The 18864-nt window shown below is 57.6% G+C and overlaps 1 protein-coding gene and 1 long non-coding RNA gene across 3 annotated transcripts in view; one reads left to right on the top strand and one right to left on the bottom strand.

Moving 5' to 3' along the window:
• LETM1 (leucine zipper and EF-hand containing transmembrane protein 1) overlaps positions 1–10302 on the bottom strand; it is a 25444-nt gene extending 15142 nt beyond the window's left edge. The window contains exons 1-3 of the mRNA XM_054708617.1: positions 10035–10302; positions 5743–5803; positions 268–718 (exon numbers count right to left, since the gene is read on the bottom strand). Of these exons, the coding sequence (XP_054564592.1) occupies positions 268–718; positions 5743–5803; positions 10035–10113 (591 nt within the window). The 5' untranslated portion in view covers positions 10114–10302. The remainder of the gene's footprint in view (positions 1–267; positions 719–5742; positions 5804–10034) is intronic.
• LOC114234914 (uncharacterized) lies at positions 9768–18864 on the top strand. Of its 2 annotated transcripts, none has more exons than XR_008554612.1 (3): positions 9768–9815; positions 18016–18118; positions 18674–18864. It is a non-coding gene; the product is annotated as an uncharacterized LOC114234914 (long non-coding RNA). The 2 variants fall into 2 exon arrangements; XR_008554611.1 differs by lacking the exon at positions 9768–9815 and adding an exon at positions 10281–10348.

Below are 18864 nucleotides of genomic sequence, written 5' to 3'. Positions count from 1 at the left end.
GTGCCCTGGGACTCAGCACAGACGAAAGACAAAGGGTCCGGGAGCACAGATCCCCAACAAGCCACGCAAACCACCTCGACGAAGGTGCACAGCCCAACGACAATGGACAGCAACGTGATGGCAAAGGCAGGTCACAGCCCACGCGAGGCAGCGAGGCAGACAGGGCCCGTCAGCGGGAGCAGCAGCCAGAGGACCGACAGCACCGGCGCCCAGGGGACAGACCCGCAGGCACCGGACACGCCGGGCGGGGCGGGGCGTGCGCATTACCTGCCTGCGCTCGCGGCGGGTCAGGCTGTGCCCGTTGAGGATGCGCCAGAGCATGCGCGCCGCGATCTTGGTGTCGATCCAGAGCAGGCGGAAGCCGTGGTAGTAGTGCTTCAGCTCGTCCAGCACCCGCTGCCCCAGGGACTTCTTCACGGCCACCTCCGCGGGGGGGCTGTACACCGGCCCGCCCTCCTCCAGCTTCTTGTTCTTGTCCTTGAGGGACTTGAGCGACTTCTCCACCACCGAGTCGTCACGCAGCGTGGGCGAGGAGTGCCAGCTGCGCGCGGGCAGGAGCCGCGGCTGGGCGACCAGCAGGCCCGCTGAGGCCGGGGCCCACGGCGCTCGGGCCACCGCACACGCGTGCTGGGGCCTCCGCGTCCAGCAGCCCAGGGGGTCGCCTCCGAAGGAAAGGTGCGCGGAGTGGACGGGAGCACAGCCACCCAGCGGGACACGCCTGGGAAGGAAGAGGAAACAGCCATGTCTGACTCCCCCGTCCCCCACACCCGGTCTTCCCAGCGCACAAAGCACACCCCACCACTTCCCTTCCTGATGCCTGGACCCGCCCAGCCCTCCCCTCCAGAGCGGGGTGGGTGGAGGAGCTGCCACCCCTGGAGCCACAGGGGCTGGGGCCTCACATGGGCAGGCTGGACACAGACACAGTCAGCAAAAGCTGGACCCGGAACAGACACCCCCAGCTCTGGGTGCGTCTCCAAGGCCCATTCCCACAAGCTTTGGGAACCTGGGGTTGGGGGGCGGAGCAGGGAGGCCCTCTCCCCAACAGGTGGCCTTCTACAAAGACCTGCCACTCCTGAGCAGGTCCTGAAGACCAGCGAGGACGCGCCAAGTAAACGATGGCCCAGACCCATCACCCAGTCGCCAAAGGTGTCTGTGCAAAATGGCAAACACCAAGGGAAGCCTTTGCCAAGCCCACTGCCTCCCACTCAGCCCCTCACTGCTCCCCGCGCCCCAGCAATGGGCAGGCGCTGCTCCCTCAGGCCTCCTGGCCCGACATTCAAATCCATCAGGTGCTCCATTCCCCGGCACCGGGCTCCGCGAGCCCCTGGAGACCGCAGGGGCTTCTGAATCCGAGCACCTGAGCCCTCTCCATCCACACGCAGGCCCCAGGGCCGGGCTGTGGCCACCAACGCAGGCCAGGCTGCTCCCTGGGCCTATGCAGCTGGAGGGAAGATGGGACATGTCTAGTTCAGAACAGACTCGCGGCTCATCGTGGGCAGGGACAGCTGGCACATCCCACCACCTCTGCCGCCTCTTTCTGTCCCTCACCCCCCCCCCCCCCCCCCGTCCTGACTCTCAGGCCCCGGGGGACAGGCTGCCATGAGCACAGGAGGGCTGCTCGGGCTCGGCTGTCCCGACCACTGCAGCAGTGAGACTGCCACGCCTGTCCGGTGGCCCAGCCGCCCCTCACCATGTGGGGGGACAGTGTCCACACACACAGATCAACCTTCCTCCTGGCCTCCTCAAGCTTAAGTATCCAATTCCCAACCCTCCATCAGCCAGGAAGCCAATGGCTTCCAGGAGAAGGCGTGACATCAGCAGTCCCCAGGGGCAGCCAACAGGCTCGGGCAGATGTGGGAAGTCAGACTGAGCTGCGGAGCACATGGCGGGCCGGCGAGGGCCTGCCGACCTGCTGCCGTGAAGCACATTAGAGGGATTGCTACTAACGCTCTAGCCAGAAAGGGTGAGCTATTTTCAAAAGCATAACGGTGTCATTTATTATTTAAAAATTCCGAACTAAACCAATCGGGGCACTGCCACCTTCCCGGGGGCGGCTGGGACCGATGGCATCGTCAAGGCCGGCCCTGCTCTGCCCAAACCCGCCAGAGCGCCCAGCATCCTGAGAGGCACGGCTCCTCACCTGCGCGGGCCAGCAGCTCAGCCCCTGCACCAGCCACCACACCTGTTTCTCTCTCCTCCCCCCTTTCAATAGGTCACCTTCCAACCAGGGGAACCCCCGGGTGAGAGCCGCATGTCAGCAGGGAGCACGGGTCCCCGAGGAAGGTCCTCTCCAGCAGGCGGCGGCGGGGCTCCCCTCGCTGCGCGTTTTACTTCAGGACGCGGACCGCCATCCCTCCCAGAAGAGGGAGATAGGCAGCGTCTGGCAGAGCAGGGCTCGCGGTGCCGGCTGCACGGGCCACTAAACTCCTGGTACATGTCCCCTGGAAGGCGGCAGCCCACCAGGTCAATGGCCTGAGGCCCGGACACCACTGTCCTTGGGGACACGACACCAGCAGGGCAGGGCAATGTGATGCCAGCCGCACCGTGACTACGAGGGATGGCCCAGAAGGGCAGGACACCTCTCTACCCAAGACGAGAGAAACCACAGCCCGCAAATGGGGAGCCGGCCACCACCACGGCATCTCACACCTGCCGGAGGCCCAGGCCCCGCGACACCCGCCTAGCAACACCCTAGCATGTGCGGGGAGCACCTGGCGCCGACACAGCCAACCTGGTGAACAGTCACACCACGTGCAGCGTAAGGACACAAACAGCCTCCCGCTGCTCAGGTTTTCCCACTGATCGAGGTTTCAAAGCCGCTGCTTTCGTCTCGTCCTCAAAGCGGGCGCCTCCCTCTCCGTTACCTCTGGGGAAAGGCCAGGAGCAGCGGGGTAACGTCCATGACGAGGTCTAGGACCAGAAACTCTCCACCTGCCCACCCATCCAGGTCTGGGCCATTTCAACCAAAGACTGAGATTGCAAAGCAACTAATACAAATGGTTACCCCCTCAGATACTTACCTGTGTGACTCAGGATTTCTTATATTGTGATCAAAATGAGAAGTAAAATTTTTGGATGCTGAAAATGACATGAGATTTTGCCTCTCTTATATAATTTCTAATTTGAACCTATTGTTTAACTTTCTAAAGAAAGTGTTTAACTTTCTAAAAATTGTGGACTTATAAAAAACATCAATAAAGCACAGCTTTTATGTTTTAACTAGAGGCCCGGTGCCTGTGCACCAGTGGGGTCCCTTAGCCTGGCCTACGCCCTCTCACAATCCAGGACCCCTTGGGGGATGTCAGACTGCCGGTTTCGACCCGATCCCTGAGGGACCCCACAGGTGCACGAATCCGTGCACCAGGTCTCTAGTATGCATATAAGATCTTTGGTTAATCTCTTCCCGCCCTCCCCACTTCCCCTTCCCTCTGAGATTCATCAGTCTGTTCCATGTTTCCATGCCTGTGTGTTGAGCGTCTGCCCCCTGGTGGTCAGTGAGTATCATAGCTAATGGTCGAACGGTGCTTAGGTGTATATATAGATATGAACCATGAGTGCAGGTATATTTGGATTTTAGAGGTTCTCGACAAAGTCAACACCCATTGCTAATAAAAACTTTAAAATGAGAGGAACAAGCTACCGTCACACACAGCAGTGCACACCAGACACTGCCCGCGAGTGTGAGGATGCAGGCATGGCTACAGCTGTTCTGACCACAGGTCTGGCTCCTGAGGTTCGAACTGCAACCTCACAACCAAGGCAGTGTGTGGAGGACGAGCCCAGCACTAACCACAGAGGCTACAACAGCGGCTACAGATGCTCGGTGGAGCTGTGTGACGTGCCGGCCCAGGAATCCGATGTCCTGAGTCAAGACCACCACACAGGTCACATCTGGGAACTGTCTTAAAGGCAACTGTTTAACATTCTAAAGAAAGTGTTTCTAAAGAAAGTGGGTGTGGCCAATATAAAGAAGCTGACATACCTTCTTCTGAAAGAGAGAAAGGTCTTAATAAAACTACTTACACCAGGGACACCGAATGTGAATTAAAAGCTGCCCTGCTCGTGCTGCTCAGTGATTGAGTTCTATTCCCAGTCAGGGCATATACTAGGACACAGGTTGCGGTCTCGATCCCCAGTGGGGGCATGCAGGAGGCAGCTAATCAATGATTCTCTCTCATCATTGATGTTTCTATCTCTCTCCCCCTCTCCATTCCTTTCTGGAATCGATAATAAATAAGTGTGTGTGTGTGTATTAAAGTTAACGTTCCTCTCCCTGGCTGGGTGGCTCAGTTGGTTGGAGCACTGGAGCATTATCTCATGCACCAAAAAGGTTGTGGATTCGATGCCTGGTCAGAGGGCATACAGGATGATATTGATGTTATTGATGTTTCTCTCTCTCCCCCCTCCTCTCCTCTAAAAATCAATAAAAACATAACCTCAGATGAGGATTTAAAAAACGGTAGTGTCTCCCAATGATTTTATGGATTTTTTTCTTTTTCTTAAATATATTTTTATTGATTTTAGAGAGGAAGGGAGAGAGAGATAAAAACATCAATGATGAGAGAGAATCATTGATTGGCTGCCTCTTGCACGCCCCCTACTGGGGACTGAGCCCACAACCTAGGGCATGTGGCCCTTGACCGGAATCAAACCTGGGACCCTTTGGTCAGCAGGCCGACACTCTATCCACTGAGAAAAACCAGCTAGGGCTGATTTTATGGATTTAATGGCATTTCACTTACAATTCCAAAAAGACCATTTTAGAACCGAAATAACTTCACTGGGGGACAGTCCAGAGAGGAGACGGGAAAGGCCTGGCCCCAGAGACGAGGGCTGGCTGGAGAACTCACACGGAATGACAGGCCCGGCCCACCAGGAGCAGCAGCACCCACAGGGACAGGCCCCCGGTCCTGCAGGTTCTGGGGCCCAATCAGCGGCACCGGGGGCTGCTCCTGCAGGTGAACCCAACCACACAGCCGCCCCTAACTTGTCTTGGCCATCAGGACTCTAAACCAGCGACCACACACCCAGCACTGACTGCCAGCTGTCTTCCCTGGGGGCCCCCTCCTTCACGCACCAGGACCAGACCCCCTGGCCGCCGGGCCCCCTTGTTTCCTACCACCCACAGGCCCAGACCCTTGAAATGCCCTAGTGCGCTTCAGAATGAACGCTACAAAGACCGGAGGTCAAGATGTCCTATGCTCATACATCAAAGGCTCCACGTCCTAACAAGAAGGTCCCACAGTCCTGTGGCCACAGAAATCTAACAAAAATCAAGAGCCGGGAGCACTCTGGCTGCAGGGAGGGCCGGTGGGGCTGCTGAGGGCGGGGCTTCTACACAGACTGTTGTGTCCCCTCAAAGGCTATGCTTCTGCGGGTTCTGCCAAGCGGACACGCGCACATGCGTGAAAGGCCCGTGGGCAGGCTGCTCGTGTGAGTGCTTTATGAAGTCTTAAATGGGAAATATGCTTGAGCACAATTTTGCTTTAACAGCAACCAAGTTTTGGTTGTTTGGGGCGTGCAGGAGGCAGCTGATCAATGACTCTCTCTCATCACTGATGTTTCTCTCTCCCCTCCCTTCCTCTCTGAAATCAATACAAATATATTAAAACATACACATGCGTGTTTTGTTTTGTTTTTAAAGAAGCAGAAACATAAAAAACAGAAGAGCAGGAGACACTGGCTCCCCAGATGGAGAGTTCACGTCACTCAAGCAGCACTCGAGGCAGACATCTTACTTACAGGCGGCTTATCAGCCCCACGGTGTTGGCACAACTGAGGCAAGCGTGGTCCCCCGGACTTCCTACAGCAAAACAAAGGAAACACAAGAGAGTCAGTTCAGACCAGGCGCTGCGTGCTGACACCTCGGCGAGTCTGAGGGAGCGCCTCTCTTTTTAAGGTAAGTTGCTGGGAGCCTGCTTGCGTGCTGAACAGTTCAGGGTGCGGCCAGGTGAAGGGTTTGCCCCGGGAGGACACGGTGTCTTGGGGTGGCTCTAGGGGGGAAGGGGAGCCTGAGTCAGCCCCTGGCTCCTCACCTCCCAAGTGGGGACTCAGGCTCCGCCAGCCAAAGGCCCAGGGACTCCAGCTTCAGGCCCCCAGGGGGACAGCTCCCTGCTGGCTCCAGCTTGGCTCTGGGGGGCAGAGCCAGAATGAACATGACCCCCAACGCACAGGCAGCCCACAGGGCAAGCAACGCCACACCCAAGCGACCCAACGCTTGCCCTGCCCACCCGTGGGGGCGAGGGCCGAGAATTACTGGAAAACCAATGCCCAGAGGAAGCCACTTCTTGTTAAACACACTGATGAGCACACGCCGCAATCCTAGGGTCCTGTTGCATTTTTGACCCTTTCTCTCACTCACTAGGCCCTCAGCATAAACGCAGGGTCGCCCACAGGACCAGCCTTCCGGCCTCCTGTGGTCAGGCCCGGTGCCGGGAACAGCCTGAGGGGACAGGACAGTCCTGAGCCTGCTGGGAGCAGGCGGGGAGCCTGGGCAGCTGGCACGCAAAGCCGGCAGGAGCAGGAGTGCCTGGAACAGGCTGGGGTTGCTGAGAGCCAACTCTGGGGCCAGCAAAGAGAGAAGGCGGACGGCCGGGGCCGGCCCCGCTCTAGGCCCCACGGCACAGGCCAGGCGAGGTGGACCCTCTGAGGACAGGGACTCCAGCTGTCACTTGTGTAATTCGATAGGAGGCTGGTGTCAACACCAACAAGTCTCACTTTCTTGTGCAGGAAGCTATTCCATCAAACATTAAATTTAGAGTCTTGCTCGTGGATGTCAGCCTAGTTGTAAGTTGGGGGCTGGGCTCACAGGCCCCATCACCATGATTCATGAAGTAACCTTTCTGTGCCACACGTGACATTTCTGTTAAAATTACAAAACACATGGCAAACACGCCACTCCAGCTGGGAGCCCCCGGTTGTCTCCCCAAAAAGAAGTCTGTCCCCTCTGCCTGCCCAGGCCAGCCCCCACCTCAAGTTGGCTCAGAAATGGCTCCCCACCTGCACACAACCCCCAGCAAGCCAACAAGCTGCCACAGCTCGAGGCGGCATGAATTCACCCCCGCTCCTGCGTCCTCCCTCCCCAGGCTCTCTGCCCTCCCCGCCCCGCCCCTGCAGCAGGGAGGTGGCCCATGGACACTCCTTCTGGAAGCCCTTTTGTGCTGTCTTTCCCCACAACCAACTGCCCCACACCAGCTGTGTGTCCTACAACTCAATTCTGACACCACCCGGTTAGTACAGACCCCAGTCACACGAGACTGCCCACCCTTCATAGGTGTCAGTTGCAAGTAGGGTCCCCAGGCTGCCCACATTCTACCAACTACAAATTCAGGGTTCCCATGAACTCCTCGCTCTTGACAATTTGCGAGACTGACACCGAACTCCGGCAAGTGCTCTCCTTGTTACTGCGGTTTACTGTAAAGCACACATGACCGCCCAGGTCAGGGGGCACAAAGCTCCCGGGCCAGCAGCCTTGAACGCAGCCTCCGTTCCAGACTTGTACCCTCACTGCCTGGGTGACTGTGTGGCCATTGGCTGCTGAGCTCAATCTCCAGGCCCACTTCTCCCTGGAGGTTGGGGGTGGGGTAGGAAGGTCCAGACTGCTAATCACAGGTGCTCCATTAGCATAAACTCAGGTTAGAGGGAAAGTGGCTCATTATATATCACCTGAGACACCCTGATCACTCAAGAAATTCCACCCACCAGCGTGGCTCAGTGGCTGAGGGTCGATCTATGAACCAGGAGGTCACGGTTTGATTCCCGGTCAGGTCACATGCCTAGGCGGCGGGCTTCATCCTCAGTGTGTGGCATGCAGGAGGCAGCCAATCGATGACTGTCTCTCATCATTGATGTTTCTATCTCTCTCCCCCTCTCTCTTCCTCTCTGAAATCAATAAAATATATGGAAAGGAGAGAGAGAGAGAGAAACATCAATTGGCTGTCTCCTGCACAACCCACACTGGAGACTGAACCCGCAACCCGGACATGTGCCCTTGGCGAGAATCGAGCCCGGGACCCTTCAGTCCGCAGGCCAGTGCTCTATCCACTGAGCAAAACCAGCCAGGGCCTATGTATATATTTTAAAATATGAACAAGAAATTCCAAGGGCTTTTGGAGCTCTGGCAAGAACTGGGGAGGGGGCCAGAGACCAACTGCATTTCTTCACATCCCACACCTCTCTTCACTCGGCCGGATTCTCTCCCGCCAGTTGCTCCAGGCAGCTCCTCTCTGCCCCACCTCCAGCTCCCGCGCAGGCACTCCGTACCTGAATACCTGTGGGTACACTTGGCCAGGGTCCATGGGCACCTGCCATTCAACAGCTCTACGACCTCCAGCTCCCAGCCTGCTCCTCTGAGTCCTCCGTCTCAGTAACGGCCAGGGGCTGGGAGCCTCCCGTGATGGGCGCCTGCCCCTGCTCTCACACCCAGGCCCTGGTGAACCTGGCCCAGGCCACTCCCAAGCATGAACTGCACACAGCACTTCCTCCAAAGAGCACGGTGTGCGAATGGGGGGCGGGGGGGCTGCAGAATAGAGGAGCTGACAGGCACCACCTTAGCCCTGCGATCAGGTGACGGGACTGCCACACCTCACGCTGACAGCAGGCACCCTGATGAGCTGTGATGAGGTCACTTCACCTCTGTGGTCCCCTCCCACAGCCCACAGCCCACTCCAACCACCTGAGAACGGGATCCATCCCCACAGAGGAGCACCCTACAACGGATCCGCCCAGTCCTCCTAAAGACCGAGCAGGAAGTCAGAATGCCACAGCCACGAGGGAGCTCCAGAGAAACGAGAGGAAACGCGCCGTGGCCTTGCTGACGGGCCTGGGCTCTTAGGGGTCCCCACCTGGCACCCTCCCGCCCCCTCTCTCTGAGAGTGTGTAATAGGAGAAAAGGTATCGAATAAAGGAAAGCTGAGCCAGCTGTGGCGCACAGCTAACAAAGTTTCAACACTGGTTCAGCAACTGTAGCCAAGAAGTACACCATGTCAGATGTCAGTAACGGGGGCATGCACTCCAGAAAAGGGGCCACAGCAGCCAGGGGGAGCCCCTGCCCCCCCCCTCCCCCCCCCCCCCGCCAGCAAACCCGCTGCCTGGCGCGGTCACCTCCCGGTGTCTGGGTAACGGGGAACATAACCACAGGGAACTCGTGTTCCCGAAATGATAGCGCGGGCACACAGACGCGGCCAACGCCAGCCCCGGGAAGGTGGCGGCCAGGGCACTGTCAGCACCCTTAACCGAGGAGCGGGGACAGCGGCCCTTCCGGCTGCCAGCGCCCGGCCGCCGCTCCAAAGGTCTGCGCAGCCGGCCGGCCGGCACCATTAACAAGTCACCAAATCGCGTCTCTTGGAGGCTCTTGGTCAGCGGCCAAGCACCCCAGAGTGACACCCTTCACTCGAGTCTCCGTCTTACAGGACAAGTTTGCTCTTCTCCCAACCTGACAGTAAGGGACAGACGGGGGGGGGGGGTGTCCTGTAAAAGGGAGAGGGGGAGGGAGGCGCCAGGGGTGGACCCCTAAGAGCCCAGCGCTGGGTGTGATGTCCCTGTCACAGCTGGGGTCACGGGCGCTACGGGTACGGCGCCCAGGTCACACCGCACCGGCCCCACGGACGCCGTGCCCGCCACCCCGGCCACCTCATCTCGGGAGCCCGGGAAGCGGCCAAGGACACGGCTGTTCTCGTGATGGGCGCCGCGTTCCACGGAGCTTAACCGCGAGCAGCGCCGGCGCGCCCAGGGCGAGACGTCAGCGCGTTCCGTCCACAGCTTCCCGGCCCCGCTCTCCTCGCAGCGGCCGGCGGGCGGCTAAGGTCACGGCGCGAGTGAGTCACAGGCCGCCGCCCGCCGGCCGTCCCGGGCGCACGGCACCCGCGCCCGGCAACCGGCCCGCCCGCCGGGGCGTGGCGCAGGGGCAGGGCGGCCAGGCCCAGCGGCGTGACCCAGACCCCGCCGCGTCCCAGCGCCCCGACCCACCGCCCGGGAGCCCCCTCGCCCGGCTCGGTCCCTCGGCCCCCGGCCCGCGCCGTCGGCGGAGCACTTACCCCCCCGGGCGGCGGCGCGGGGCGCGGGGAAGCGGGCGGGCCCCCGGCTGCGGCAGCTCCTCAGTAAGATGGACGCCATGTGCCCGGCGGCTCCCGCCTCCTGCGGCGGCCTCCTCCTCCTCCTCGCCGGCCTGGCGGCGGCTCGGCCCGCCCGCGCGGACGGTTGAGGCGGCGGTTGGCTGCCGGCGGCGGGCGCTCAGCTCAAGGACCCGGCACCGGCGGCGGCCATGTCCCGGCACAGACGTCCGGCGGCGCGGGGCGGGGCGACCGGGCGCCGCTCCCATTGGGCCTCTCGGGCGCCCGCCGCCGGCCAGGTGAGGGCGGTCCCGGCGTGCCCCGCGACCGACTACCGGTCCCGGCGTGCCCCGCGGCCCGGCCCCGCGCGCTGCATTCTGGTCCTCGGCGCGCCGCCGCGCACGCGCGGAGGGAGCTATGGCGCCTGCATGCGGGCGTGGGGGGGTCCTTCCGCGTCCGGAGGCGGCGGGCAGCGAGGGCGCCGTGGACGGCCCCGCCGGTCTGTGGTTGGCCTCGGCGCCGTGGGGCTCCCGGTTCCGGAGCGGCGGCCAGCGCCTAGCCCACACGCCTTGTCCGCCGCCCGGCCTGCCCGTCCCCCGCCCGGGACGGGGCCTCGGGATTCCCGCCTGCGCCGGCCCCAGCCGCGGGCCGCCCCGCCGAGCCCCAGCGAAGCCGGGCAGCGTGACCTTAGAGTCCCACACCCCCTTCCCTGAGAGGGGCTCACGCTCGCGGGGGTCGGCGAGATCACGCAGGGAGAGCGGGCTGGGGGCGTGGAGCCGCTCTCCCCCGGCAGGCTACGCCCGTCGGGCTGCACCCCGCCCGGTCGCACCAGGCTCTCTCCCGGGCCTCGCCTCACTGCTCCCCCCTCCCTCCCAGCCTTCTCTCCCGCCCCGTCCGCCTGGGCACATGTTCTCTGGATGCACGCGGTGGACCCCTGATCCCAGCGGGCTCCCTCGTCTGGAGACGCCGGGTAACCTGCACGTCTTCCCAGGAGCCTCCCCAGCTCCCACGGTCACCGCCTGGAAGGAGCGGTAGGCCGCCTGCCACAGTTTTCCTGAGTCAGAACCGCCAGGTGCTGGGCCGGGATAGGCCTGCTGCCCTCCCGGTGGGGAGAAGGTGGTGCCAGTCAGTGCGGGGGACTTGGGAAGTGACAGGAAGTGCCCAAGTTGGCAGTGGGCGCCATAGACGTCAAATGCGAGTTAATCTAAGCACACGTGCCAGAAACCCGGACTCCACGGCCCTGCGCCGGCCCATCCACCCAGCAGTCAAGGGGAATAAGGAAGGACAATCCTTGTTCCTGCACCCAAGGTCAGGCCTGGCATTTTAGTGCCCGAAGTGGGTAGGCGTATGTTTGCCCTAGTGCATTAGCTGGCACCCCAGGGCTCTGTCCCAAAGCCTCGGAGGGGCAGGGAGGTGAGGCCCCAGAGAAGGGGCTGAGAGACCCAGAGCTGGTCCCCGCTGATGCTGAGGGGTCCCCGCTGACCCCAGACAGGACTGAGCAGGAGGCAGTGGTGGAGAGCGGGCCAGGAGTGTCTGTCTGCAGGACTTGGAAAGACGTGGGTTGGGGAGGTGAGGAGAAAGCCCCCACCCGTGTTGCCAAGGCTCCAGGCGTAAAAAGAAAAGAAAGAAAGAAGAAAGAAAATGCAGCGAAACTGCTCATCTGCCCTTGAGATGACCCCCTGGCCCAGCCCAGTGAGGTGGGAGGGAGAAATAAGCAATAGGGTCCCCACAGGGGCACTGTGTCTGGGCTGCTGGGTACCATCCATGAGTTCTCTGCAGCCCAGGCTGGCTGGGGTGTCAGAGAAACTAATTTCTTTTTTTTAATGTTTTTATTCATCTCAGAGAGAGAGAGAGAGAGAAACATCAGTGATGAGAGAGAAGCATTGCTCAGCTGCCTCCTGCACGCCCCCTCCTGGGGTTCAAGCTCACAACCCAGGCTTGTGCCCTGACTAAGACTCCAACCCTGACCTCCTGGTTCCTAGGTCAATGCTCAAGCTCTGAGCCGCGCCAGCTGGGTGAGAAACTCACTCTTCAACAATGTGTATTGGGTTTGCTGGTTATCTAAAGCACGTGTGCTCACAGTAGCTATTTCAAGTTTACAAACAAGTATAAACAAACAAGGAAGTAGCCATACGGCGTCCGACCACCTGCCCTACGTAACCTAATGCCACACCAGTGGCCGTCTTCCCGCCCTGCATCTCCACCCCGCCGTCCAAGTGGGCAGAATCAGGGCACAGCCACTTTGTTTTAATGTCATGGGTTATTCTTGCCTTTTTCTCTTTATGTGGGGGCTCCCTTTTCCCCTCCCCTGTGGTCCCCACAACTCCTAATAACCTTCCATAATTGCTGTGCATTTCCCCAAGTGACAAGAGTGGAGAGAAACGGGGTGTGTGTGTGTGTGGGGGGGTCGTCCCCGGCAGCAGGACCGCACCAGTTAGGGAGTTAGGGGCCAGATCAGGCTACGATGAGGTCAGGAGGCAGGTTAGGGGTCAGGGTGCCAGCGGAAGATTCCGCAGGGCTTTGAGCTGTTCGTCAGCCACACTCAGATGCAGAGCAGGTGCAGTTGGATTTGAGCAAGTTGGAGTTTTGCCCAAAAGTATGATGAAGGAAGAAGGGAGGGACCATGGAGTCCAGGTGTGTGCAAGGGTGATTATGAGGCTGGGTGGGAAGTCTGAACTGGGGAGGAGAGGGAGGGAGGAGGAGGTGGCGGGGGTGGAAGGTGACAGGATCGCTGGACTTGGGCCGGGGGGGGCCGAGGGGGCCTGCAGGAGGTTTGGAGTCCGGTCCCAGAGTGAGTGAGCTGGCCAGAGAGGGCGCTTGGAGCTAGAACTGGGACTTCCCGGGACAGGTCTTTAAAGCGAAGGTGGCCCCTTCTCCCTCTGCTTCCCTCTGCTGGCAAGCGCCATGGGCGTTGGAACAGAGGGAAGGAGCCTGGGCTGCCGGCCGCAGCCTGTCCGTGTGGCCGAGGAGGAGCCGTGTCCCTGTTGTTTGAAGGGGTTTCTGTGTCTAAAACCCGAACTGAGCGCCTGGCTTCAAGACAGACCTGAGAGGCGGGTGCGTCGGGCAGTGTGGCTGCAGAGGCATATTTTTTTGTTGTTAATCCTCACCCGAGGATATTTTTCCCATTGATTTTTATTTATTTTTTTTTATTTAAAATATATTTTTAGCCCTAGCTGGTTTGGCTCGGTGGATAGAGTCTGCCTGTGGACTGGAGGGTCCTGGGTTTGATTCCGGCCAGGGGCACATGCCCTGGTTGTGAGCTCGGTCCCTGGTGGGGGGTGTGCAGGAGACAGCCGGTCAGTGATTCTCACTCATCGTTGATGTTTGTATTTCTCTCTCCCTCTCCCTTCCTCTCTGAAATCAATAAAAATATATATTTATATATATAGATAGAGAGATAGAGAGAGAGAGAGAAGGGAAAGGAGAGATAGAAACATCAATGATGAGAGAACGATGAATCATTGATCAGCTGCCTCCTGCACGCCCCCCCCCCACCACCCCACCACCACCACTGGGGATGGAGCCCAAAACCCAGGCATGTGCCCTTGACCGGAATTGAACCCGACCCTTCAGTCCGCAGGCTGGCGCTCTATCCACTGAGCCAAACCGGCCAGGGCCAGAGGAGTCCTTTTGTCAACATCTAATGGCTTTCATTTTCAAATGAAAACTGTTCCAGTTTCACTTCCTGGTGTTAAAGTGAGGTGGTGTCCGCAGAGGAGCAGCCTGCCAAGGGGGGCAGTCCCAGTGCTGCAGCTGTGAGCGGCGCCCTTCACCCTTGGGATGCGGGATGGCCTGGGTGGGCCGGGGAGGAGCTGGCGGAAAGGGGCTGCGCAGGCTCTGCGTCTGGCGGCGGCGTGCTATTTTTAAAACACGGTAATTGAGTTGAACACAAAGTATAGCAACTGATCTCCTTCCCTGGAGGAGAGCGGGGCGAACAGTGCTGTCAGCACCCTGGACGGGCCCAGTGGGAGCGTTTGACTCCTGCTCCTGTTTGACGCGATGCTGCCTTTGGGTTGTGGCCCAAAGCCCTGACGTGTTGCTGGGCTTCCCTCCCGGGGAGCGCTGGCCGCTCGCACAGCAGATGCGGTGAACTGGTTAGGGCACGCCTTGCTTGCCTAGGTCATCTTTGTATGAACCCAATGCGATGTGGTGGGTTGTGTTATTTTTTTTGTCTTTTGGGGGTTTTTCTTTCCTTTTTTTTTTTTTTTGTCTTTTTATTTTATTTTAGTAAAACATTACCCTGGGATACTTTTCCATTGATTTTATTTTTAGAGAGAGTGGGAGGGAGGGGGAGAGTCGAGAGAGAAACATTGATGTGAGAGAGACACATAGATTAGATTAGTTGCCACTCGCACGCCCTAACCAGGGCCAGGGATTGAGCCTATAACCGACGTACATGCCCTTGACCAGACCCTAACCTGGGACCCGTCAGTCTGCACTGGGCCAAACAGGCTAGGGCTCTTTCTAGTCTTTTTTTTTTTTTTTTTTTTCTAAATATATTTTATTGATTTTTTACAGAGAGGAAGGGAGAGGGATAGAGAGCTAGAAACATTGATGAGAGAGAAACATCGATCAGCTGCCTCCTGCACACCCCCTACTGGGGATGTGCCCGCAACCAAGGTACATGCCCTTGACCGGAATCGAACCTGGGACCTTTCAGTCTGCAGACCGACGCTCTATCCACTGATCCAAACCGGTTTCGGCTCTTTCTAGTCTTTTTAAAACGGTTTTTAGCTGATGCTCACGAAGAGCAGTGAGTACCTGCGCCAGGCCGCTCACGAGACAAAAGCCCGTCTGAGAAGGAGCGGGGTCCTCGCACCCGGGGCCTCTGCTGGACCCTGACGCAGCAACGCCTGCGCTGTGCCCTCCGGGTTCCAGATGGCGGCCGCCAGTGCCACGCCTGTGAGGGTAGCTTATCTTGTACCTTCTTTGTGATACACGGTAGTGGCCATGCTTTATCCCAGCTATTTTTAATGATGTTATTCTAGAACTATTTTCTTCCCAGATGATGATGGAGAAGCTAATTTTTATTTATTTTTTTTAAATCCTCACCTGAGGATATTTTCCCATAGATTTTTTTTTTTTTTAGAGAGAGTGGAAGGTAGGGGCAGAGACAGAGAGAGAGAGAGAAACACCGATGTGAGAGAGACACACCCTAACCAGGGCTGGGAGCCTACAACCGAGGTTCGTGACTGGAATCGAACCTGGGACCCTTCAGTCTGCAGGCAGACGCTCTAACCAATTAGCCAAACTGGCCAGGGCGAGAAGCTAATTGTTAAAAATGGTGCCTGGCCAACGGTGCTCGCCCTCCAGGGAGCAGGCCTGGCCTCCCCCCCCCCCCCAGCCCTCCACCCCCCCTGCCCCAGATTCATTACCTCTGCCTTTCTCCTAGGCCCCAAGGGCCCTTCTGTGACGTTCTAAATAAACTTTCTCTTAGCATTTGCAAAAAATAATAAATGGTGCCAGGCCCTGGCCAGTGTGGCTCAGTGGATAGAGCATCAGCTCGTGGACTGAAGGGTCCCAGGTTCGATTGCGGTCAAGGGCACGTACCTTGGTCGCTGGCTCAATCCCCGGCCCGTTCAGGTCATGTGCAGAGGCAACTAATCAATGTTTCTCTTTCTCTGTCTCTCCTCCGCCCTTCCACTCTCTCTGAAAATCAATGGGAGAATGTCCTTGGGTGAGTATTAACAAAAAAAAAGAGAGAGAGAGAGAGAAAGAGAAAGAGAAAGAAAGAAAAAAGGCCCCACAACAGTAATAGAACTTTGCTGTTTTCTGGGGATTTTTTTCTTTTTGAAAAAAAAATTTTTTTTTATTGATTTGGGCCAGGGCATTAAGGCATTTTATTTTTATTTATTTACTTTTTAAATATATTTGTATTGATTTCAGAGAAGAAGGGAGAAGGAAGAGAGAGAGAGAAACACCAATGATGAGAGAGAATTGTTGAGTGGCTGCCTCCTGCACGCCCCACACTGAGGAGTGAGCCCGCAACCTGGGAATCGAACCATGACCTCCTGGGTCATACATAGGTCGACACTCAATCACTGAGCCACGCCGGCCGGGCTGAAGGCATTTTCTTATGTTTTCTTCTAGAGAAGTAATGGTCCTATCACTTGCACTTAGGTGCATGATCATTTTGAGCTGCCATTTGTTGGTTGTATATGTTGTGAGGCAGGTGTCAAGGGTCACTCAGTATAGTCGGAAGCCGTTTCCCATTATGTCCACACCCAGGTCGCAGTTCGACTCGGGTCAGTTGGGCACATAACTGGGGCGTGGGCTGGGTCCACGGTGGGAGCCATGCAGGAGGCAGCGATCAGTGATTCTCTCTCACCATCGATGTTTCTATCTCTCTCTCCCTCCGCCTCCTTCTCTGAGATCAATACAAATATTTAAAAAAATAAAAAGAAATAAAGTAATACAAGAGGGAGGCCGAAGCGAGGACACCGAGCCACGCCGGCCAGGCCGCAAGCTGCCTTTGGGAGCTGGACAAGGCAAGAGCATGAACTCTGCCCGAGAGCCTCCAGAAGAGAGCGCGGCCCGGGGAGACCTCGGCGTCAGCCAGCCAGACCTGTGTCCTACTTCGGACCCGCAGCGCTGTGGGAGGACAAGGCGGCGTGGTTTGCAGCCTCTCCGTGTGTGAGACTGTGTTCCAGAAGCAGATAACTCGGATGCCCCCGTGGAGCCAGAGAGGCCCTGGAGCTCTGTGGGGCAATCCTGCCGCTTGGCCTTGTTGTTTATACTTGTGCCGATCCCCAGGCTTCCCAGCAGCGGAGCTCTATAATCGTCTTGACATATGGTGCTGGCTGACCCCCCGCTGCTGCTGCCGCTTCTTCAAGTTTGTTGGGGAAGTTTCTGATGTTCTTTGATGAACAGATGTTCTTAGTTCCAGTACAATTTGTCACTCTTTCCATCGACAGCTGATGTGCTGTTGTTGTTTTTCTACTGTCCTTTTAGAGACATCTTCTCTGGCCGAAGGTCAGGAGGGTATTCCTGCCCAGCCAGCGTGGCTCAGTGGTTGAGCGTCGACCTATGAACCAGGAGGTCATGGTTAGATTCCCGGACAGGGCACATGCCCAGGTTGCTCAATCCCCAGTGGGGGGCGTGCAGGAGGCAGCTGATCCATGACTCTCTCTCATCATTGATGTTTCTGTCTCTCCCTTCCTCTCCCTTCCTCTCTGAAATCAATAAAAAAGAAAGAGAAGAGAGAAGGGTATTCACTCATATCTTCTACAAAAAGAGGGATTTTCTTTTACTGTTTAAGACTTGTTCCATCTATTGATTTCAGAGAGGAAGGGAGAGGGATGGAGAGGTAGAAACATTAATGATGAGAGAGAATCATTGATTGGCTGCCTCCTGCACCCCCTACTGAGGATCGAGCCCGCAACCCGGGCATGTGCCCTTGATTGGAATTGAACCTGGGACCCTTCAGTCCACAGGCCGACGCTCTATCCACTGAGCCAAACCCGCTAGGGCCCAGCTTCAATGTTTTACCTACACAAAGCCCAGCCCCTCCCCAGGCCTCCACGTCCAGGAGTCTTTCCTCCCCCAACCTGTGTGCCTCTCTGTCACGCACCAGAGTTCCATCATGTGTGAGTCTGGGCCTGGACACTCTGTGTTCTCTTTCTCAGCTGTTCCCTGTACCGGTACCCACTCCCGGTCCCTCTGGTCGGAGGCACAGGCTCCCTGCCGCTGGAGGTCCCTGCATGAGGCCCTGGCCAGTCAGTGGGCTCACCTGGCCTTCTTCTGGGTGAAATTTGCAAAGGTGGGATGTTCTGGCTGTGACCGGTGAGGACCACCGTCTCCTTCCTCACTGCTGGCCCCTCTGGTTCGCACCCACCAGGCCGAATCCTGCTGGGGCTCCCTGAACGTCCGGGTGTCTAAGTCAGCATTTTTGTCAACTTTGGATAAACTCTGGCCATTGTTTTGGCCAATATTTTTTTCCTGTCCGGTTCCTACCTTTCTTTCTCAGGCTTCTGCACACATGTGAACCCGGTAAATCTTGTCTGTCAGGTGCCTGAGACTACTACTTGGACATCTGCCTCTCTGTTCTTCAGACTGGATAACCCCCGTTGGTAAGTTCATCGGCTCTTTCTCCTGTCACCTTCGATTTTGTCATTTGTGTACTTTTCATTTCTAGAATTTTTATTTTATTATTTCTTTAAAGATATATGTATAATTTTTATTGCCCTAGACAGTTTGGCTCAGTGGATAGAGCATCAGCCTGGGGACTGAAGGGTCCCAGGTTCGATTCCGGCCAAGGTCCAGTACCTCGGTTGCAAGCTCCTCCCCGCCCTGGCGGGGGCTCGGGCAAGAGGCGACCTATTGATGTGTTTCTCTCTGTCTTTCCCTCTCTCTTCCACTCTCTAAAAATCAATGGAAAAATATCCTTCAGTGAGGATTCTAAAAAATATACATAGATATTATTGATTTCAGAGAGGAAGGCAGAGGGAGAGAGAGATAGAAACATCAATGATGAGAGATTGGCTGCTTCCTGCACACGCCACTCAGGGAATTGAGCCCGCAACCCGGGCCTGTGCCCTGATGGGGAATCGAACTGTGACCTCCTCGTTCAGAGGTCAATGCTCAACCACTGAGCCACGCGGCCAGGCCAGGTTTTCTTTTTAAAGGAGACCCGTCTGTACCTGGCCACGCCTGGGATTGAGTTGGTGACAGTGGACCAGTGGACGCTTCTTAGTTTTGACACAGCCACTCTGGACGTGAAAGGAGCTGGCACGAGGGGAGACAGGGGGAGGGAACTCTGTGAGCTTCCAGTCTTTCCTGTGGATGTGAAGTTATTCCAATAAAAAGAACGAAAGGA

This window comes from Eptesicus fuscus, chromosome 2 (genome assembly GCF_027574615.1).
Source record: "Eptesicus fuscus isolate TK198812 chromosome 2, DD_ASM_mEF_20220401, whole genome shotgun sequence".
Lineage (NCBI taxonomy): Eukaryota > Metazoa > Chordata > Mammalia > Chiroptera > Vespertilionidae > Eptesicus > Eptesicus fuscus.
The sequence above is the reverse complement of the archived record's forward strand: the minus strand, read 5'-3'. Positions and strand labels throughout refer to the sequence as shown.